At 37.4% G+C, this 17193-nt stretch overlaps 1 protein-coding gene across 3 annotated transcripts in view; it reads left to right on the top strand.

Moving 5' to 3' along the window:
• Positions 1 to 17193, top strand: part of marchf8 (membrane-associated ring finger (C3HC4) 8) — a 95289-nt gene that overhangs the window by 18292 nt on the left and 59804 nt on the right. For all 3 annotated transcript variants that reach the window (XM_088915609.1, XM_088915608.1, XM_088915610.1), the window contains exon 2: positions 10378 to 10560. In XM_088915609.1, coding sequence (XP_088771735.1) covers positions 10462 to 10560 — 99 coding nt within the window. In that variant the 5' untranslated portion in view covers positions 10378 to 10461. The remainder of the gene's footprint in view (positions 1 to 10377; positions 10561 to 17193) is intronic.

Raw genomic sequence — 17193 nt, 5'->3', positions numbered from 1 at the left:
ACACTCCAAAATGACTTTTTTTTTTCTTGATGAGCCACTGGGAGTTTCCAATTGTAAATTCTTCAGTAATGTATATCAAACTTGCACTGGAGTTAAAATGAGGATGACGAATCTTCTGTGCCACCTGATTTCTTTCATCATCCTTTTAGTTAAAAACTGTTAATTATCTGGCAGTCTCAGTGGTATCACATGTTCCCACAAAGCCCTGCACAGTCTGGACAAATGCCAGAGCTGAATTAGTGAGATCTCTACCAAAATTTCTAAGAAGCTACAAAAAAAAATGGAAGATCCTAATAACATTTGTGTTCTTACTTTGTTCTATAACAATTTTTCATAGAGTGATGAAGCCAATTCATAGATGGGGATTATTAGGAGGCCATGATTGGTAAGGGCTAATGGGAAATTTGGCCAGGACACCGGGGTTACACCCTACTCTTTTTGAGAGATGCCCTGGGATTTTTAATGACCACAGAGTCAGGGCCTCAGTTTTACGTCTGATCCGAAGGCTGGCGCCTTTTTACAGTATAGTGTCCCCGTCACTATACTGGGGCATTAGGACCCACACAGACTGCAGGGTGAGCGCCCCCTGCTGGCCCCACTAACACCTCTTCCAGCAGCAACCTTAGTTTTTTCCAGGAGGTCTCTCATCCAGGTTCTGACCAGGCTCACACCTGCTGCAGTGGGTTGCAGGGTGATATGGCTGCTGGCTAAAAAGTATTATTTCAAAAATACCTAGAAGAAATACAGGAGAATTTGACTGTCATACTATGCACATGGTAAGTCTCTTTGCAAGACTTTGTCAGATAATGTACTGTGCTGTATTGAATGAATGGTGCCCTCTTATCTATAACATTTTTTCTGTTCTCTAGCTGCCCCTGCATATTTTAAGTCACAGGACTCCACCTTTGGATAATATAATAGAAGTACTTTTGCTATCCCTGGGATTTTACACAGAATCTATTTTTTAGAAAGGCTTGCACAATGCAGTAAAACAAATTTTACAGGTATCACTCTCTATACAGGTACACTAATATCCTCTTTAGCTTTGAATAAAAAAGCCTTGTTTCTTTTATGAATTCAGAACTGGAAAGAAGCAAAGGCCTGCCTTTTAGAATTTTGAGAAACTAATTTCAGTGCATGCATATTTTTGTATTGGAAATGTCCTACCAGCTTATTTTTAGAGTTATACAGAAGTAATTATCACTTCTTAATTAATACCGTAAATCTGTGAATCACATTTCGGCACTGTTTTTACAAATGGTAACAGCTGGAGGTTATTCTTAAGGATTATAATTGAACATTTCGAAAGAACAGGTAATTGTGTGCAATCCGATTTTTCTAGTAATAGTATGTAAATCATACCTGGGATTTACTTCTCAATTGTGATTTGAGAATAAATCAAATACCCTTTTGTGCACTTTCAAGCACACTGCCAGAAAGTTTTTTTTCAGCTATAACCTTGCTTAGAAAGTTGTAATTGGTGTAATTATGACATTTTAGGTTGTGAAAAAGCTAGATGTTTCAACATTCTGCAAAATTAAGTTTAGAAATTAGAAACTTAGTTTTTCCCCTTGGCAGTCCACTGTTTTTTCACTCTCTACTTTTGTGAGGACCTGGAACATTCACATTAACATGGTCAAGCACTTAAAGATTGTACTGACCAAAAAAAGATTTAATAGAGTAGATATTTTGGAATGAAATCTGTACAATGAGGGAGTTGCTGTACACCTACATTTATTCAACCAATCTGAGAAAGTGACGATACCTGTTGACCACAATGTTGTGGTGCATCTAAAGAGCAACAGCAATCGATAAACACAGTACCAGGGCCACTTCATAAAGTTAAAAAAAACGCTTGCTGACATTCAGGAGCCTCATTACAGTTTATCAGTGAAGATATCCTATATCACCATAACTTGTAATAACATACAGTATTCAAGACCTAGATTCTCTCAGTTCTCCTCTTCAGTCCAGTACAGAATATTAGGAGACACTGGTATTGCCTAATATCAAGAGGGAGTGCAAAACTGCAGTATGTGCTTTCCATTGCATTTTATATTGTTGTCAAACTCATGACGGTGAATTTGGATGTTGTTTGTGTAATGATTAACACTCTGACACTGTCTAATGTCCACATTTGGTTTAGTTCTTACCATTTTGTTCTGTGCAGCACGTGCGTCAAGCTAACAGCTTGTTATTTTATTGCCGTCATGTACAGTACAATGTATTGCAATCTGTTTTTCAGTTACTAGAACATTCTTCGAGACATTTTGTCATGGAGCAGAGAACAGATTTCTATTGTGGTTCATATAGCAACAGCTGACCACCTGAGATTGGAGGAGAGGAAAACAAGAACTCCCAGTGGGAACAAATAAACCTCTGGGTGGGGGGGAGTTAGAGTAATGATTTTGATATTTTTTTATTTTTATTGTCAGTGTAAAGTGGCCTTCCCTGTTGAGGGTCACTTCTGTTTCAATGAGGGTTCCTCAAAGGCCTTGTGAAGTCTTTTTATTCATGTGTATTTCTGTTAACTGCAGGATAATAAAATACACAGCATTATCACAATTCTGTACATTACAATGTGATCATGAATACTTCATCTAAACACCAATATTATACATTTTTATTTATTTTTAGCCTGGGAGTATTACTGTTAAAAGCAACTGTTTGAAATGTGGTACCCCATCTGGGAATCCCTGATTTATTAGACAAAATCTGTTTTCCATTATCACTTTCTGATATCTAATTTCTAATTTAGGTTCTCTCTACTTGATTTCTAATTCCTAGATTGTGTATATACTGTACTGTCACAGATGAGTTTATATCATCTCCTTACTTGTCACAACATCAGATTCTGCTTGGTTTTGTTGATCTTGCTGTCAGGGTTGTGGAAGTGAGGTCTGAAAGCACTAAAGTGAAAGAAGACAATCCGTCTGTCTCCAAGGAGATACTGTAACCAAACCATGATTCTGTAATGAGTCCATAGTGGCCCCTGTTAATCTTAGAAGGATAAGAAAGCAAATTAATCTGTAGAACATGTCTGGTCTCCTATTTGCATCTTCTTTTTCTTGCATATTTTGAAAAAATGTTTACAAAAACAGATAAACACTAAGAATACATACCCGGAATAAAAAGGGAAGAATTGTTTTTTGTCTTGCATCCTTCGAGGACTTGAATTCTTTTTTTAATGCTGTGTGCAAACAGTCATTACAACAGCTCCTGCTTCCTGTCTCACCTGTGTTCTGACCTAGTGCAGAGCTTGGGTTCCTCTGAGTAACAAATACAGCCTGACTTTGCACTGAGGTGAAGACAGCCATTTGGATTCCCTTTGTTTTAGTTTGGAAGATTAAAACAGACAAGCTACAATAGTGATGGAAGAAATCTGTAGTCCAGTTTCACCCAAAAACAGAAAGCACTGTTGTATGCCAATAGATCTTAAATTTCAAACAGCATGGAGAAAAGAACACCACTGTCTGACCTTAAACGAAGCACTGTTGCTAGGTAACTGAAACATCTTTAAAAAGTCTGCTCATAGAATAAGACCTTGGATATTGCATAGGCTGTATTAAAAAGCAAATGTTTAAGAAATTTGAAATCACTAAGAAAAAAAAAACCCAAAATATATGTAAGAAAAAGTCTTAATGGCAATGAATGTTAAATGCAGAATACTTAATGTTGATTCAACCTTAAATCTTTCACCATTTTAGCTCCTTAATTAAGCTTTCAAAGAAAGTGGTCCTAACTTCCTGTCTTTTCAAGATGAATTTAGTGTTATTATAAAAGTTTAAATAAGCCATCAAGGATGAGTGAACCTAGATATTTAATGTGGGTAGCTGCGTCAGCATGCTTAGGCTGCAAAGGAACAAGTAATAGGTTTATTCCATGCTGAAAAAAAGAAGAAAGAGAACACAACGTTTCGGCCGTGGAGCCTTCTTCACACCTGAAGAAGGCTCCACGGCCGAAACGTTGTGTTCTCTTTCTTCTTTTTTTCAGCATGGAATAAACCTATTACTTGTTCCTAGATATTTAATATCTAGGTTCACACATTGCTCACACCTGAATAAGGCCTCACGGCCGAAACGTTGTGTTCTCTTTCTTCTTTTTCAGCATGGAATAAACCTATTACTTGTTAGATATTTAATATGCTTGATGTGTTTTGTAAAACAAGGGAGTTAGTTTCCTTTTTGCAGAAAATGGAACAACATCTTTCAGCTTTTTGATACTTACACAATGTATTTCTGGATACTGTAGGTACTGTAGATTTAGGAAATTTAGGAAATGGAGTAGGTTAAAATGCCTTTAAGGATTGTTCACAGAATGTGTAAATTCTGTTAAGTAGCAGCTGAGTGTTAAATAAATTTGTAAAAGAAAAGGCAGTGAAAGGAAATTGTTATTGGTTAAAGGATTAGATGTCAAATATTAAGACATTAATGTGCAATGTCATTAATTTATACAGCTCAGATCTCCCTGAAACATCACTGTGATTGCAATAAGTATTTCCTTAATTCAAATTTTATATTGATTTTAGTCATTGTAACGTCACTGTGATAAAATAATATAGATGTGGTGTATGATACTGTATATGATGTAGACTGCAGCTGTATCGCCCTGCAACTCACAAGTGGCAACTCACTGAAACTCAGCAGGTGTGAGCCTGGTCAGTACCTGGATGGGAGACCTCTTGGAAAAGCTAAGGTTGCTGCTGGAAGAGGTGTTAGTGGGACCTGTAGGGGCACTCACCCTGCAGTCTTTCTGGATCCTAACCCCCCAGTATAGTGATGGGGATACTATACTGCAAAAAAGGTACCGTCCTTTGCTTGAGATATAAAACTGAGCTCCTGAGTCTCTGTGGTCATTAAAAATCCCAGGGTGTTTCTCTAAAAGAGTAGGTGTGTTACCCCAGTACCCCAAATTTCTCTTTCGCCTTTACCAGTCACAGCCTCCTAATAATCCCCATCTATGAATTGGCTTCATTACTCTGCTCTCCTCCCCACTGATAGCTGGTGTGTGGTGAGCGTTCTGGCGCACTATGGCTGCCGTCGCATCATCCAGGTGGGGCTGCACATTGGTGGTGGTGGAGGGGAGTCCCCATTACCCGTAAAGCGCTTTGAGTGGAGAGTCCAAAAAAGTGCTATATAAGCGTAAGGAATTACTATAATCATATTATTAATAATAATTGTATGTTTGTGATTAAGTAGATAACACTGGGGAGCTGGGCCAAAGCTGTGTTTTCAAGGACCTTGCCTGCGCCTTATTTATAACTCTAAATTTAATCTGTAAACAAAACACAATGCTGAGGGCACAGAGTATTAAAGAAGGATTTGGCATCTCAATTTCTTGCCCAATGAAGAACTTCTGACCCACTAGAATGCTATAAAAATTATTGGAAGGAAAAAATGTCCTTCCTTCAAAGAAAATTAAGTGAAGCCATACCAAGCTTTACATATTCTCACCGAGCCTTTTAGGTTTCTACTTTAGAGTGGTCGGGGGGTATGACCAGCATGCTTCTGACAGTCTGTAATTCAAATGATCACATTTTCAACAGCTCATTAGAATGAATAGGAAAAGAGAGAGGCTTTAGTAGGGTAAGGGAGTAATGTCATGTAACTGATTTACAATAGACATTGGTTGCAAAAATAACTTGAGATTGTCAGGAATTTTATCACAGTAAGTCAGAAAAGCATTCGACTGTGACTTAGTTTCGTAGTTCCTGCTTATTGTATTCACTCTTGCATACTGAAGCTGCTCTGTGATGTGCAGTTTTCAAAGAAATATGAAGGGATGCATTTCTGCTTTCAAGGTACTCGTCCTAAATGGAAACCCTATGAGTGATGTTCAGTAGTTATTTAATAGTGTCTTTTCCAAACACTTTGCCTTCTATGAAAAATACTTCTTGTTGTTGCTTATAATGGCACTGTAGTTGTAACTGGAACGGATATCCATCACTTGGCAATCACAGAACATAGAGAACATTTTTGTGTACATAATGAATCCCCTGCACTTTGCTAAAGCACCTCATACCTGTTGAGAGGCCATCTCTCCCAGTGACATGGTGAAGCTTGGATTGCTTATCAGTCCTTCACTGGGCAACTCGTGATAACTGTGATGCAGAGCTCTAACATGGTCTGGGATTTTGGGGACAAGACCCTTCTGTGCCATTCTGTGAGTGTATCAAAGTAGCATGACTGTTTCATTCTGTATTAATACTGAAGAACATAAAGATTATAATAATAATAATAATTGCTTACACTTATATAGCGCTTTTCTGGACACTCCACTCAAAGCGCTTTACAGGTAATGGGGACTCCCCTCCACCACCACCAATGTGCAGCCCCACCTGGATGATGTAATGTCAGCCATAGTGCGCCAGAACACTCCACACATGAGCTATCAGTGGGGAGGAGAGCAGAGTAATGAAGCCAAACATTGTTTTAATCTACTTAAGTATTATTATATTCAGGTGTGGCCTGTTTTTTTTTCTAGTCAGTTTTCTAGTCTAGATTGAAATAAACACAACAGAATAGCCAGCGAAATGCACTGCATATGTTTTTATATATATATAAAAGTGTGTCGAATGCGTCTTCTTTTGATTATGGTTTGATTTTGGTTAATATCTTTCTATTAAATCTGGGCTTCAAAATATTTAATTTAACTTATTGGGGTTGTAATGTCATGCAGCACTATCATTCCAGCTATTTATGAAGAACTTGTTGTCAAAATAACTGCTGCAGTTATTGTTATTGGTCATTGAATTTGCTTTTGCTCATCCTGGGAAAATGAAAAATGTGTAGTAAGTATCACTTTGCTGTACAGCACAGTTATAGTTGTGGATTACAGGACTTAAAATCTATGCTTACCATGCTTCAATCACACCAGATTCTGCAGACAGCAACTCATCTCCAATTTCCTGAATCGGATTAAGACCAAATTCTCCTGCCTTAAATCCTGACTGAAAAATGGGTGTTGATATGACCACTAATGCTTTTTCAGACAATACAATACATAGATTGACATGCTACGTCTATATTAAACTGTGGAAATGCTCAAACAATGTGTTTTCAAACACGAGACCTAAGTTTTGATTGCGAGAAAAACAGGAGTAACAACCAATATTTTGTTATCAATGATCATGTACAGCTTGTGTTCCTGTGTGGTCAACATGATACATACTCACTGCAGTGAGCTTTGATCTTTCTTTTTTTAGCATTAATTTGCATTTTTCTAATGCGTCTTTTAAAATGTCCAAAACTGATGCAATGTTTAATCTTGAATACGTCTGCAAATAGGGTTGGTATGGAGGCCCGACGGTTCGTGTGGGGCCCTGGGTCAGTTCCTCGGGTGCTCTCCCTGTGTTCACATGGGCTTCCTCCCACATTCTGAAGACAAGCTGGGAGTGTGTGTCTGGGGTCCCGTCCAGGATGTGCCCCTGAATTGGATACGTAGGGATTGAAAATTATGTGATGTCTGCAAGTACAGTGGTCCTTGCGTTTCATTTTCACAGGCTTCATGTTAAAAAAAAAAAGTTTTTCGGATGCCATTAGTTCACAAAATCAGGTGACAGTCGGGCACACCAAAGGAAATGAGTCTGCAGAGCTGAGCCACTTAGCAGAATAGGGAAGTGAAAAACATGAATTACTCCTACAAAGTCTTTCGGTGATTGAAGGGGTAAAGATCAGGATTTACAGAAAACCTGGTTTGCAAGGTTCACTCTTTCTTGCATTGTGCTTCACAGTGATAAGGAGAAGTTGACTCAGCTGTGGTGTAGATTTATAGTTCCAAGGATTAAGGGTGCAGAAGGGCAGTGAGTTATGTTGTACAGTAACAAAAAAATCTATTGTGCAAGCAGAAGTTAAGCCTTTTTTAGGAAAATTCTTAGGAGAGTTCCTTCTTTTATTATTAATTTTCTGATTTGGTATTTTTTAAATTGTGTTCTGTGTAGAAAGCTTTCAGTTGGGATTCTGAAATCTGACATAGAATTCCTGAAATCTGTCTTTGATTTTTATTAATAATCTGTCTTTGCACTCTGCATTTTAAAATGTAAGTACATTGGTTCTTTTTACAAGTTTCACTTTTTGTGATATCCTGAATTCTGTCTTCTTTCCAGTTGTCCTTTCTGAGATTTACTGCTGTGTTCTCGGTCTTGATTTGGATTTAAAACCTTGTGGGGTTTTCGATTCTTGCATTGCATGCTCTAATCTGTGCGTGTTAAAGCCCTAAGTGTGAAGAGATATAACAGAGGGATGTAATTTGAGAGACTGTCGAATTCACAAGGCAGTCTTTTCATAACCTTTGTAGACTGCCTCATACCATAGCTGGGTCTGAAGTGTGAAATCCTCCTCTGCTGTTGGGAATGGTCCAGCAGAATGGAGGAGCTTTTTTTCTGGAGAAACAGAATGCATGCAAGAAGCAGACACTTTGGCAGGCTGCTGAGCACACATTGTCAGAACATGATGCAACATGTGCCAGCTCCTTCTGGATCTGATACCTTCTGCAGTGTGCTGCTTTTTTTTTTTACAGTGTTTTGTGTTTCCAACATTCAATTTAAATCATTCCGTTTTTCAAAATTGTTTCTTGATTTGAACTACATCTATGCTTTTTCTGCATTTAGCTTCTGCGTTTTGTCTACCTTCTGCTACTTAGTGCCACAGCTTGAACATGTACTGTTGTTCATGAGACTGATAATGTAATGGTGGCAATATGTCGGGGCTAATACACTTGCAATGATCACTTAAATTCTAGATCAGTTCCTTAAAGGTACATTAAGTCTGTCTCCTGATGTGCCTGTAAAAACATCTGGTTATATATGTTCATGCATTTTATTTTGGAATATTTGTTTGTGTTAAAAACCTCTTACACCAAATGCATGGGTTATGTTGTCTAGCCATGTACAAAAGAATGGCTATTACAACAGCCGTTAATTTTAGATGAACTATGAACTACATTCAAATCCAATATCCACACAAATTTGCTTTTTTTAAAAAAATATTCTGCATGACAAATACTACAAGGAAACTGTGTTGGAGTAAGCCCTGCATCACGAAAGAGTTGGCCAAAATATTAGTTTTTAAACCGTTTCCCCATGTAAAATCTTTCTTCTAAACATTCAGTTGATTATCTTGTGGGAATAACTTTTGCAGGGTGTTTGCCATATGGTAATGGCTTTTGGCAACCATAAAACAAGCCTTCAGGATGTGGAGCTATATACTGCACAGTATAATGTGAATATATGAATTGGCCAGCGTTTGAAATGTATCCTCTCTGCTATAATACTTAAGTGGGATTCAACAGACCTCTTTTGTACAACTTCACTTTGGCCATAGTTTCTTCTCTCCTACCACCTTCACAATAAGCCCATTATGCTGTGTAATAGCTGAGTCACCTATTTGCAAAAACATCTTCATCTAGATGCTTTGTTCTAACGGGAAGGAACATTTAAGAGTCACTTAGTTTAAGGTGGTTTCTGTTTTCACGGTTTGGTTCTGATCTTTTCTTTCGTGTGGGAATTGACAAAAAGGGTTTCACAAATTGCAGTGTGGCGTGACCTTTTTTGTTTTGCTCTGTGGTCCTGATTGTCACAGAGAGGTTTCAAAGGTAGCTTTGAGGAATGTTTGTATTTATACAATACTCTACCTCTTTCGCCAGGCTGCGTTGGTGTTTGGCATTTCTCCGTTCTGTTTGTGCCCCAGATGTGCACCCCAGCAGACATGTGCTGGGAGATGGTGGAGCTGAGCAGTGTGCATTGTGGAGAGCGTACAGTAGCATCAGTAACTCTGTACAAACCCTCGGCAGTGATGGCGCTGTCAAAGGGAATGAAAAAAGAAATACCCAGGAAGTCCAAAATGGAATAGAAAAAGACTACAGGGACAGAATTAAAAAATATTTTTTTAGATTTTTTTTTTTCTTCAGAGGAGATCTCTCCTTTATACATCATGACCAGTTAGGCAGTTATTCACTACATTGTGCATTCAAAACAGAAGAAAATACAGACATGGACTGCAGTTAAAAAAATTCTCAGTGTTGAATCTGAAAAAGTATAATGATTTTAAGGAATGTACATTGTAAATGAGTGTAGATTCACACTGACAAAACTATAAGCTTTGATTTTCAGCACTAACTCAATGGACACCTGAGGAAAGACAGATGTCAGTTTATCTTCTAACACACAAATTGTGCTATTGCTATGTTTTGTGTCTTCCGGGCTATTTCTATGAGCTGCTTATGACAATTGGGGAAAAAAAAGGGTTTTCTATTTTTAAACTGCCTATTGCAATTTACCAGCATGGGTGTCTGAGAAACTACTTCCCTTTTGATAATTCTCTGATACTAGTGTGTTGGCGAAAAAAACCCTAAATGTTTCTCTTTGTGCATTCTTTTCAGACTGTGCGGGGATCACAATAGGACCCAACATGACGGTGTTTCTGAAAAAGGCTCTGTTTGTTTAAGAACCTCCAGTCGGCTGTGATGAACATGCCACTGCATCAAATCTCTGTCATTCCACGGGATGTGAATTCATCAAGAGGCTCAAGTGGGAAATCAAAGGAGAAGGACAGGGAAAAACAGGTAGGACCCAGAGCTCTGCTTGGGTAAATTCTATCGACGGCAAATAGCAGTCCCATGCTCTTTGACCCATTGGCTGAAAATGGCAGATTTTGTATGACGCGTGTCTTTTCCCTGCCTTTGTCTTACATACAGTATGTGATCAGCAGCCTGCAGTCCCTGGAGATTATAAATGTGGCCTGCAGGGGGATCAATTCTAAACAAACGAAGCTATCCATTTACTAGTGCTAGTTTTTTTTGAAAAATTGGTTTTCCCACAAGAAATACTTAAATTAATAACGCTCATGGTTTTGCAGTTTCTTCTGCATTGTGTGGCTGTGGGCACACTGTGTCCCGTGAGACACAAATATGGTTTTAGGTTGCCCACCACTAACTTATGCATTCTGAGTGCATATCTGTTGTGCTTCAGAGCAGATTTCAATTTGATGCTCTGCCTCTATAGAAGAATTTATTTTTGAAGGGTAGCAGGCAGGAAGAAGTCAATATGTTAAAGCAAGGGGCTTTACACTTGAGGTTCTGTGGGAAAGGCTGTGAGGACGGTGTTATTTTTACTTGTTGGTTTCTTAAAGAGATATTGTTTATTGTCATAATACAGGACAAAACTCCTTGAAAATGCAGACAATAAACCAAGACCTTTTTGAAAGTATGTTTCCTTAGTATTTTTCTTGTGGCTCAACAGCTGAAAGCATGAAACATCTCATATTTCTAATGATCTGTGTGTGTGGCATACCCTTCTCTCTTAATGGTCCCTACAAAAACTTTACATTTTTAAAATCTTAAAATATTTCTAGTCTTCCTGAAAGATAGAAAAAGACGTGTGTTCTCAATAGTTGCTCTATAGTTCAAACTCTTCTCAGTTGAGCCTGTTCCATAAGTCATTATTGCTCTAGCTGTCAAGTTAAATGGAAACTTAATAGTTATTGTAATATCTCTGTTGGATTTATAACATTAGATGTATTAAAAGGTTATAGTGAGGGTTGTGTCCATGATATTGGTGTTGAAAATGACCAAATTTCCACAGCTTGGGAGAGTATGATGAGGGATTTAGCCTGGCAGGCTTATCTGTGCACCTGACAGTTGTTGGTGAAACAGTTTGTTCTGTCAGTTTGTGAAAATGTATTTTAGAGTCCAGGCTGAGGTTATTATAACACATTGTGGGACAACTAATCTCACGTTCAGAGTTAATTAGTGCTAGTGCTGCCTTTCTCCACAAATGAAGTAAGTGCTAGCAGACCACACGTGTTGGGAATGAAGTGGTTTCATTCGGTCAGCTTCCTACATATGTGCAGTTAATATGTTTAACTCCAGCACTGTAGACTTTTTTTAATAAGAGAGAAAAGTGAGCCATAAAATAAAATGTGAAATTTAAAAACTGAAAAAATAGGAAGAAAGGGTAAGGAAACCTAACTTGTCAGTTTAGTTCATCTTGTGTAGCATATAGAGCAGTACACTGTTTGATATAGGTTAAAAAAACATGTTGAGGCAAAATGTACAGTATAAAATAAACATCAAAAGAAAAACTGGTTGTCTAGTCATTGGAACTGTGTATTATTGTGCAACTTTGATCGAAATTAGAGAAATGTAATATTATAGGTGAACTTAAGCAGTAAGTAATCTTTGGAAGTTCTGGTTTTACATCTGAAGATATGAGATTGGAAAATTCTCCTCTGCAGCCTCCATCACCTTGCACTCCAGATCTAAGGGTCAAAGCCGTAGAGAATGCTTTCTAATTGATAGCCTTGAAAACCTCAGATCCAGTGAAGCCAGAGGAGGATATGCACAAGCTCCCAACATACCAGCGTGCCCAGTCCGTCTAAGAGGGATTATGTACGCCTTTTATGTACAAAGTTTTAAATGAAGCATTCGTACATTTAATTTATATTATCACATCAGATTTCTTCCTCTGCAAATCTCTGCAGTTTTAAGATTGAAACAACAAAGGAGTTCTGGCCCAGCAGGTACACCGTTGGCACATTCTGCAGAACGAAGGTGCAAGTAAAAAAGAGAAAGAAGAACCTGGTCACTCGTACTGAGATTGTTAGTCCTGAATTGTGCAAATAAAAATATCTGTTAGAAATATTATTTAAAAAATAGTCAGAACAGGGATCCTTGTATCACTCTGAAGTGAAGGGGAGAAATGATAATTGTGTGTAAGGAGTTTGGGATTACAGAAAATCTGAGAGTGAGAATACCATGTTTTCTGGGTCTTCTGATAGACCAAAAATTATAGTTATAGAGCAAAGTTGCAGTCTACAGTGTCTGAGGGAAACACAAGCATAAATGGAATCTTAGAGGCTGCATGTAAAGAACTGACTATTCCAGTGGAAACTGAGGTACAGAAACATTAGGATTTAGGCAGATGAACAATTGAAACACAGAAGAACCAATATCAGACAATATTACATAATTAAGATTTTGGTCAAAGATTAATGATTTTTCACCCAATGTCTTGAGCAACAACAGCAGTGTAGTCTTGATGTAGGACTTCTACTACAAACAATTTTTTCCTGCTTTTGAGAGATTCAGTCTCTTTGTTTTATAACTCTGGAGCTACTGTATTTTTTCATGTTTCCCTTAATTTCTAAGTCCATACAAAGCTATTTCACTTTCCACACTTGAAGAGCTGTAAACAAAATTGTTTATTACAATTTAAAAAGTATTGTGTAAAAATTAGTAGGAAATTCAAAAGTACTGGGACAGTCTCTGGGAGTTACTGTACTGCTCCCTCTTAAAGCACAAATTACAATAAATATACTGCACTGCTACAGTAAGTAGAGAATAATTTCTCTAAATCGACTTTAGCAAGAAAAAGCAGTGGTCTAGTCCTAAGCACTCAATTTACTTGATGTTTCCTCATATTTTTAAATTTTTCTATTTCCCATTAATTTTGATTTGGCAGTATTTTGGAGTAAGTCTCTCACAACGACTGTGTTTTTGTGCACATACTGTACTTGTGAGTGTTTCTTATATAACCAAATGACAAAAACAAAAGGTGTGCTAAGGCAATCTGTGGTCAAGTCCTTGCTTTTCATTGAATGACAATACCCTTTGTGCTCGAAGTGCTCAAGTAGATAATCCCAGCTGTTTTAAAGAGGTCTTGTTGCATATGGCAAATGGTATGTTTTAAGTCACCGACTTCATTTTGTTTTGAGGCAGTATTTTATTGTAACCTAGCATATTTCCATAAATGGTACATAAATGGTAGGAACCGGAGGAAAAATTGATGTATGCGTGCAGGGTCACCAACACAATTGGTTGACCCTTAAAGTACAAACATTTTTAAGACCTTATATCATAGGTATAACATCTTATTCCTGTAGAGAAGTCTCCAGAATGTTTGGAGCTTCATTTAGTGTAGAGAATGCAGATCTAATTAATGTTTGGGGGAGGACTTTGGCTGTTCAAGCCTATCTATTGAATGGCATAGTATCAGTGGGGAAGTAAGTCATATCCACGGTTGAATCTTAGTCTGCAGTTTCCCTCCTAGAATCACAGTTTTTAAAGAGAAACAAACAATTTGAATCCACTTCTGTTCAGTACTTTCAGCCAGAGTACTGTCGTGGTTGAGCACCTGGCGACTTCAGATTGTATAGGAAAAATTAGATATTAGGTTTTAATAAAGACTTCACAGAGTCAGTGCAGACACTTTTATACAGTCTTAACATACTTTAAATTTTAAGCCTTCCCAGACTTTGAAGAATGAGTGCCTAAAATGTCACTAGAGGAAAAGAAAAATTGCTGTATGCAGGGACTATGTTCAGTCTCATTTTATGTTATTCCTCTTCTCATGAAAGATCTGATCAGTTTGTAATTCCAAGAGCAAACACCTTTCAACACCTCAATAACTTTTGTCAAATATATTCCTACATAACCGTAAGATATTAATGAAAATGTTTTTTCTTCTATTCTAAACTGATATGCTGGATTTATAAAATACCCAGATGCAAGGCTATGCAAATGCAAGAATGATGAAGTAATGCCTTTTCTGAATTTTCCATCACATCTGCAGCAGTTAGCATTCCTTCAACTATTTTAATGAGGAAAATTGACAAAAATATTCCTTTGAATATACTAGGTTAAGGTTTTCTGTTTAGGTTTGTCTGATGGAAACTTAACAGAGAAATAAAATACACTGTGATAGAGGAATTTATTTTTACGAGCAAAAGAGACCAAATGCAGTAATTCCAAAACAGTCTTGGCATGACTCAGCTGGTTGTTGACTCATACTCTTCTCTTGTTTAGGGTTATGTAAAATGAAAAAAAATGGTTAAACCATTTACCTTGAGGTACGGCTATTAACTTTCAGGAGAAACATTAATACAATTTGAAAAAAAAAAGTAAAGGGCAATCTCCCTGTAAGCATTTTATTTTATTTTTTTAAATCAAATGCTTTTTGACGAGTTAACCATTCAAAATGTTGTTTTTTTTATTCTAGCCTGCAATGAAGAGTACAGTAAGTAAAATTGATTATGTGGTTTTACATCTGTGAAAATGGGGGGCTGTAGTAACAATACTGTAGAAAATTCCTGTTACATGAGGAGGCTGTAAAATAGCCGGATATAGGTTTGTAGTCTACAATCTAAAGTGCTGTACATGTCTAAAAACCTTCCTGTCAATTCTTGGTGTTTTTCAGATAATACTCACCCTGTTCCAAATGAAACAAGTGATATTTAGTAAGATTAATTTATTTTTTAATGTTTCTCTGATCTTGATTTCAGCAGTACAAGTTTGTTGATGTTCTATTGTGAGAAGTGTACAAAATACTGCTTCTTCAACAAAAAGCACTGGTAAAAATTAAATTCGTATATAAGTACTATAATAGAACAGCAGGATTCTGTAACAGAAATCTGCAGAACAGTTTCACAGAGTCTATATTTTCCAAAAGGTACTGCAGTTTTTACTTATTCACTTATAAAGGCAACCATTTAAAAAAATAACTCTTGGTCAGAAAGCAGTGATGCAAGTGGATGAACAGAATAAAATATTTAAATTCTAAATGGGAGTGTAAATCACCAAGATATAAATGGTTTAGTCTTTACTGAACAGGATGGATTATTGTCCCCAGTGGGGCTCAGACCCAGCTCCTTTTTACTATGAGAGTGAGATCCAGGGCTGTATAGTTGAAGATACATCAAAAGCACTGTACTGTAATTGATGTCTCAAGGCACAGTATCTTTATAACTTTAAAAGATAACTTATGATTAAAGGTTATGAGGCTGTCTTGTTTTGCTAATATGATACACAGTATTATGTTTCCACAAGTGGAGGAAGGTTAATTAGATGTTCTCATTTTCTGTGCAAATGGTTTTGACATTGTGACCTGAAACAGTCACATGACACTTCCACATGTAGTACTTTATTTTCACATTGGACCAGTAAATAAGAGGATTTAATCTAGAAGACCACTGCTAGGCCCTGTGACCTTGCTTTCAAGGGTGTGTTATTAACCAAAGGAAAATAAAGATCAACTGAACACGCAGAGTACAGCAAAACAACAATAAGAATAATTTACTCCTCAATATGGATACAGTATCTATCCAATATTGGATGATGAGCTGTGTTGTCTTTGCACCAAACATCTTTTAGAATCAAGGCCAAAAAATTCAACCTTTGTCTCATCAGACCGTAAAACATTTTCCCACATGGTTTGGGGTCATTGTATTTTTGTGTGTGCAAAATTTAGACGGGTTTGGATGTTCTTTTTTTTGTGACAAATGGCTTCCGTCTTGCCACCCTACCCCATAGCCCAGACAGAATACAGGAGATTGTTGTCACATGCAAGGAGTGACCAGTACCTGCTAGAAATTCATGCAGCTCCTTAAATGTTGCTGTAGGCCTCTTGGTAGCCTCCCTGATAAGTTTTCTCCTCAACTTTGGAGGGTTGTCCTGATCTTGGCAATGTCCCTGTCGTGCCACATTTTCTCCATTTATTGATGATAGTCTTCACAGTGCACCATGGTACATCCAATGCCTTTGATATTCTTTTTATACCCCTCGCCTGATCGGTACCTTTCAACAGTAAGATCCCGTAGATGTCTTGTCAGCTCCTTGTGGACCATGGTTATCCCACGAAACCACGAAAGTTTCAAGGAAATCCTACAGGAATAGCTGATTTTTATTGGGGGTTAATCAGAATCACTTTCATTGATGGCAGGTGCATGCTACTTACTTTTGGACATGATTTTGAATGTGATTGGTTAACTCTGAACACAGCTACAGCTCCCATTATAAAAGGGTGTGCAGACATATGCAGCCAGGGTGTTGTAGGTTTTTTAGTTTTAATTATTTTTCCCCAAAATTATCTGTTTGTCTTTCTCTTGAATTTTGTTGGTTCCAAGGTCACATTAAAGATGGAAAAATGTCTGACATGGTTTATCTTGATTTCTGGCTTTACATCACAAAAACCTGCAATTTCAATAAGAGTGTGTAGACTTTTTATATCCACTGTACATTTTAAATTTCATTTCACATGAAGGATTAATTCTGCATCAATTCATCAAAATTTGTTTCCTCTTTGATAATGTCACGGGGCTACATAATGGTTTGGTCCTTTTGTGATATCTAGATGTCAGAATGACCTCTACATTTAGCAGAGGTACCTGCTGCTTTGAAACACAGAATCTCGGCGTTATTTCC

Source organism: Atractosteus spatula, chromosome 5 (assembly GCF_055471065.1).
Source record: "Atractosteus spatula isolate fAtrSpa1 chromosome 5, fAtrSpa1.hap1, whole genome shotgun sequence".
NCBI classification, from domain to species: domain Eukaryota; kingdom Metazoa; phylum Chordata; class Actinopteri; order Semionotiformes; family Lepisosteidae; genus Atractosteus; species Atractosteus spatula.
Note: the sequence above shows the minus strand (reverse complement) of the source record. Positions and strands in the feature narration are given on the sequence as shown.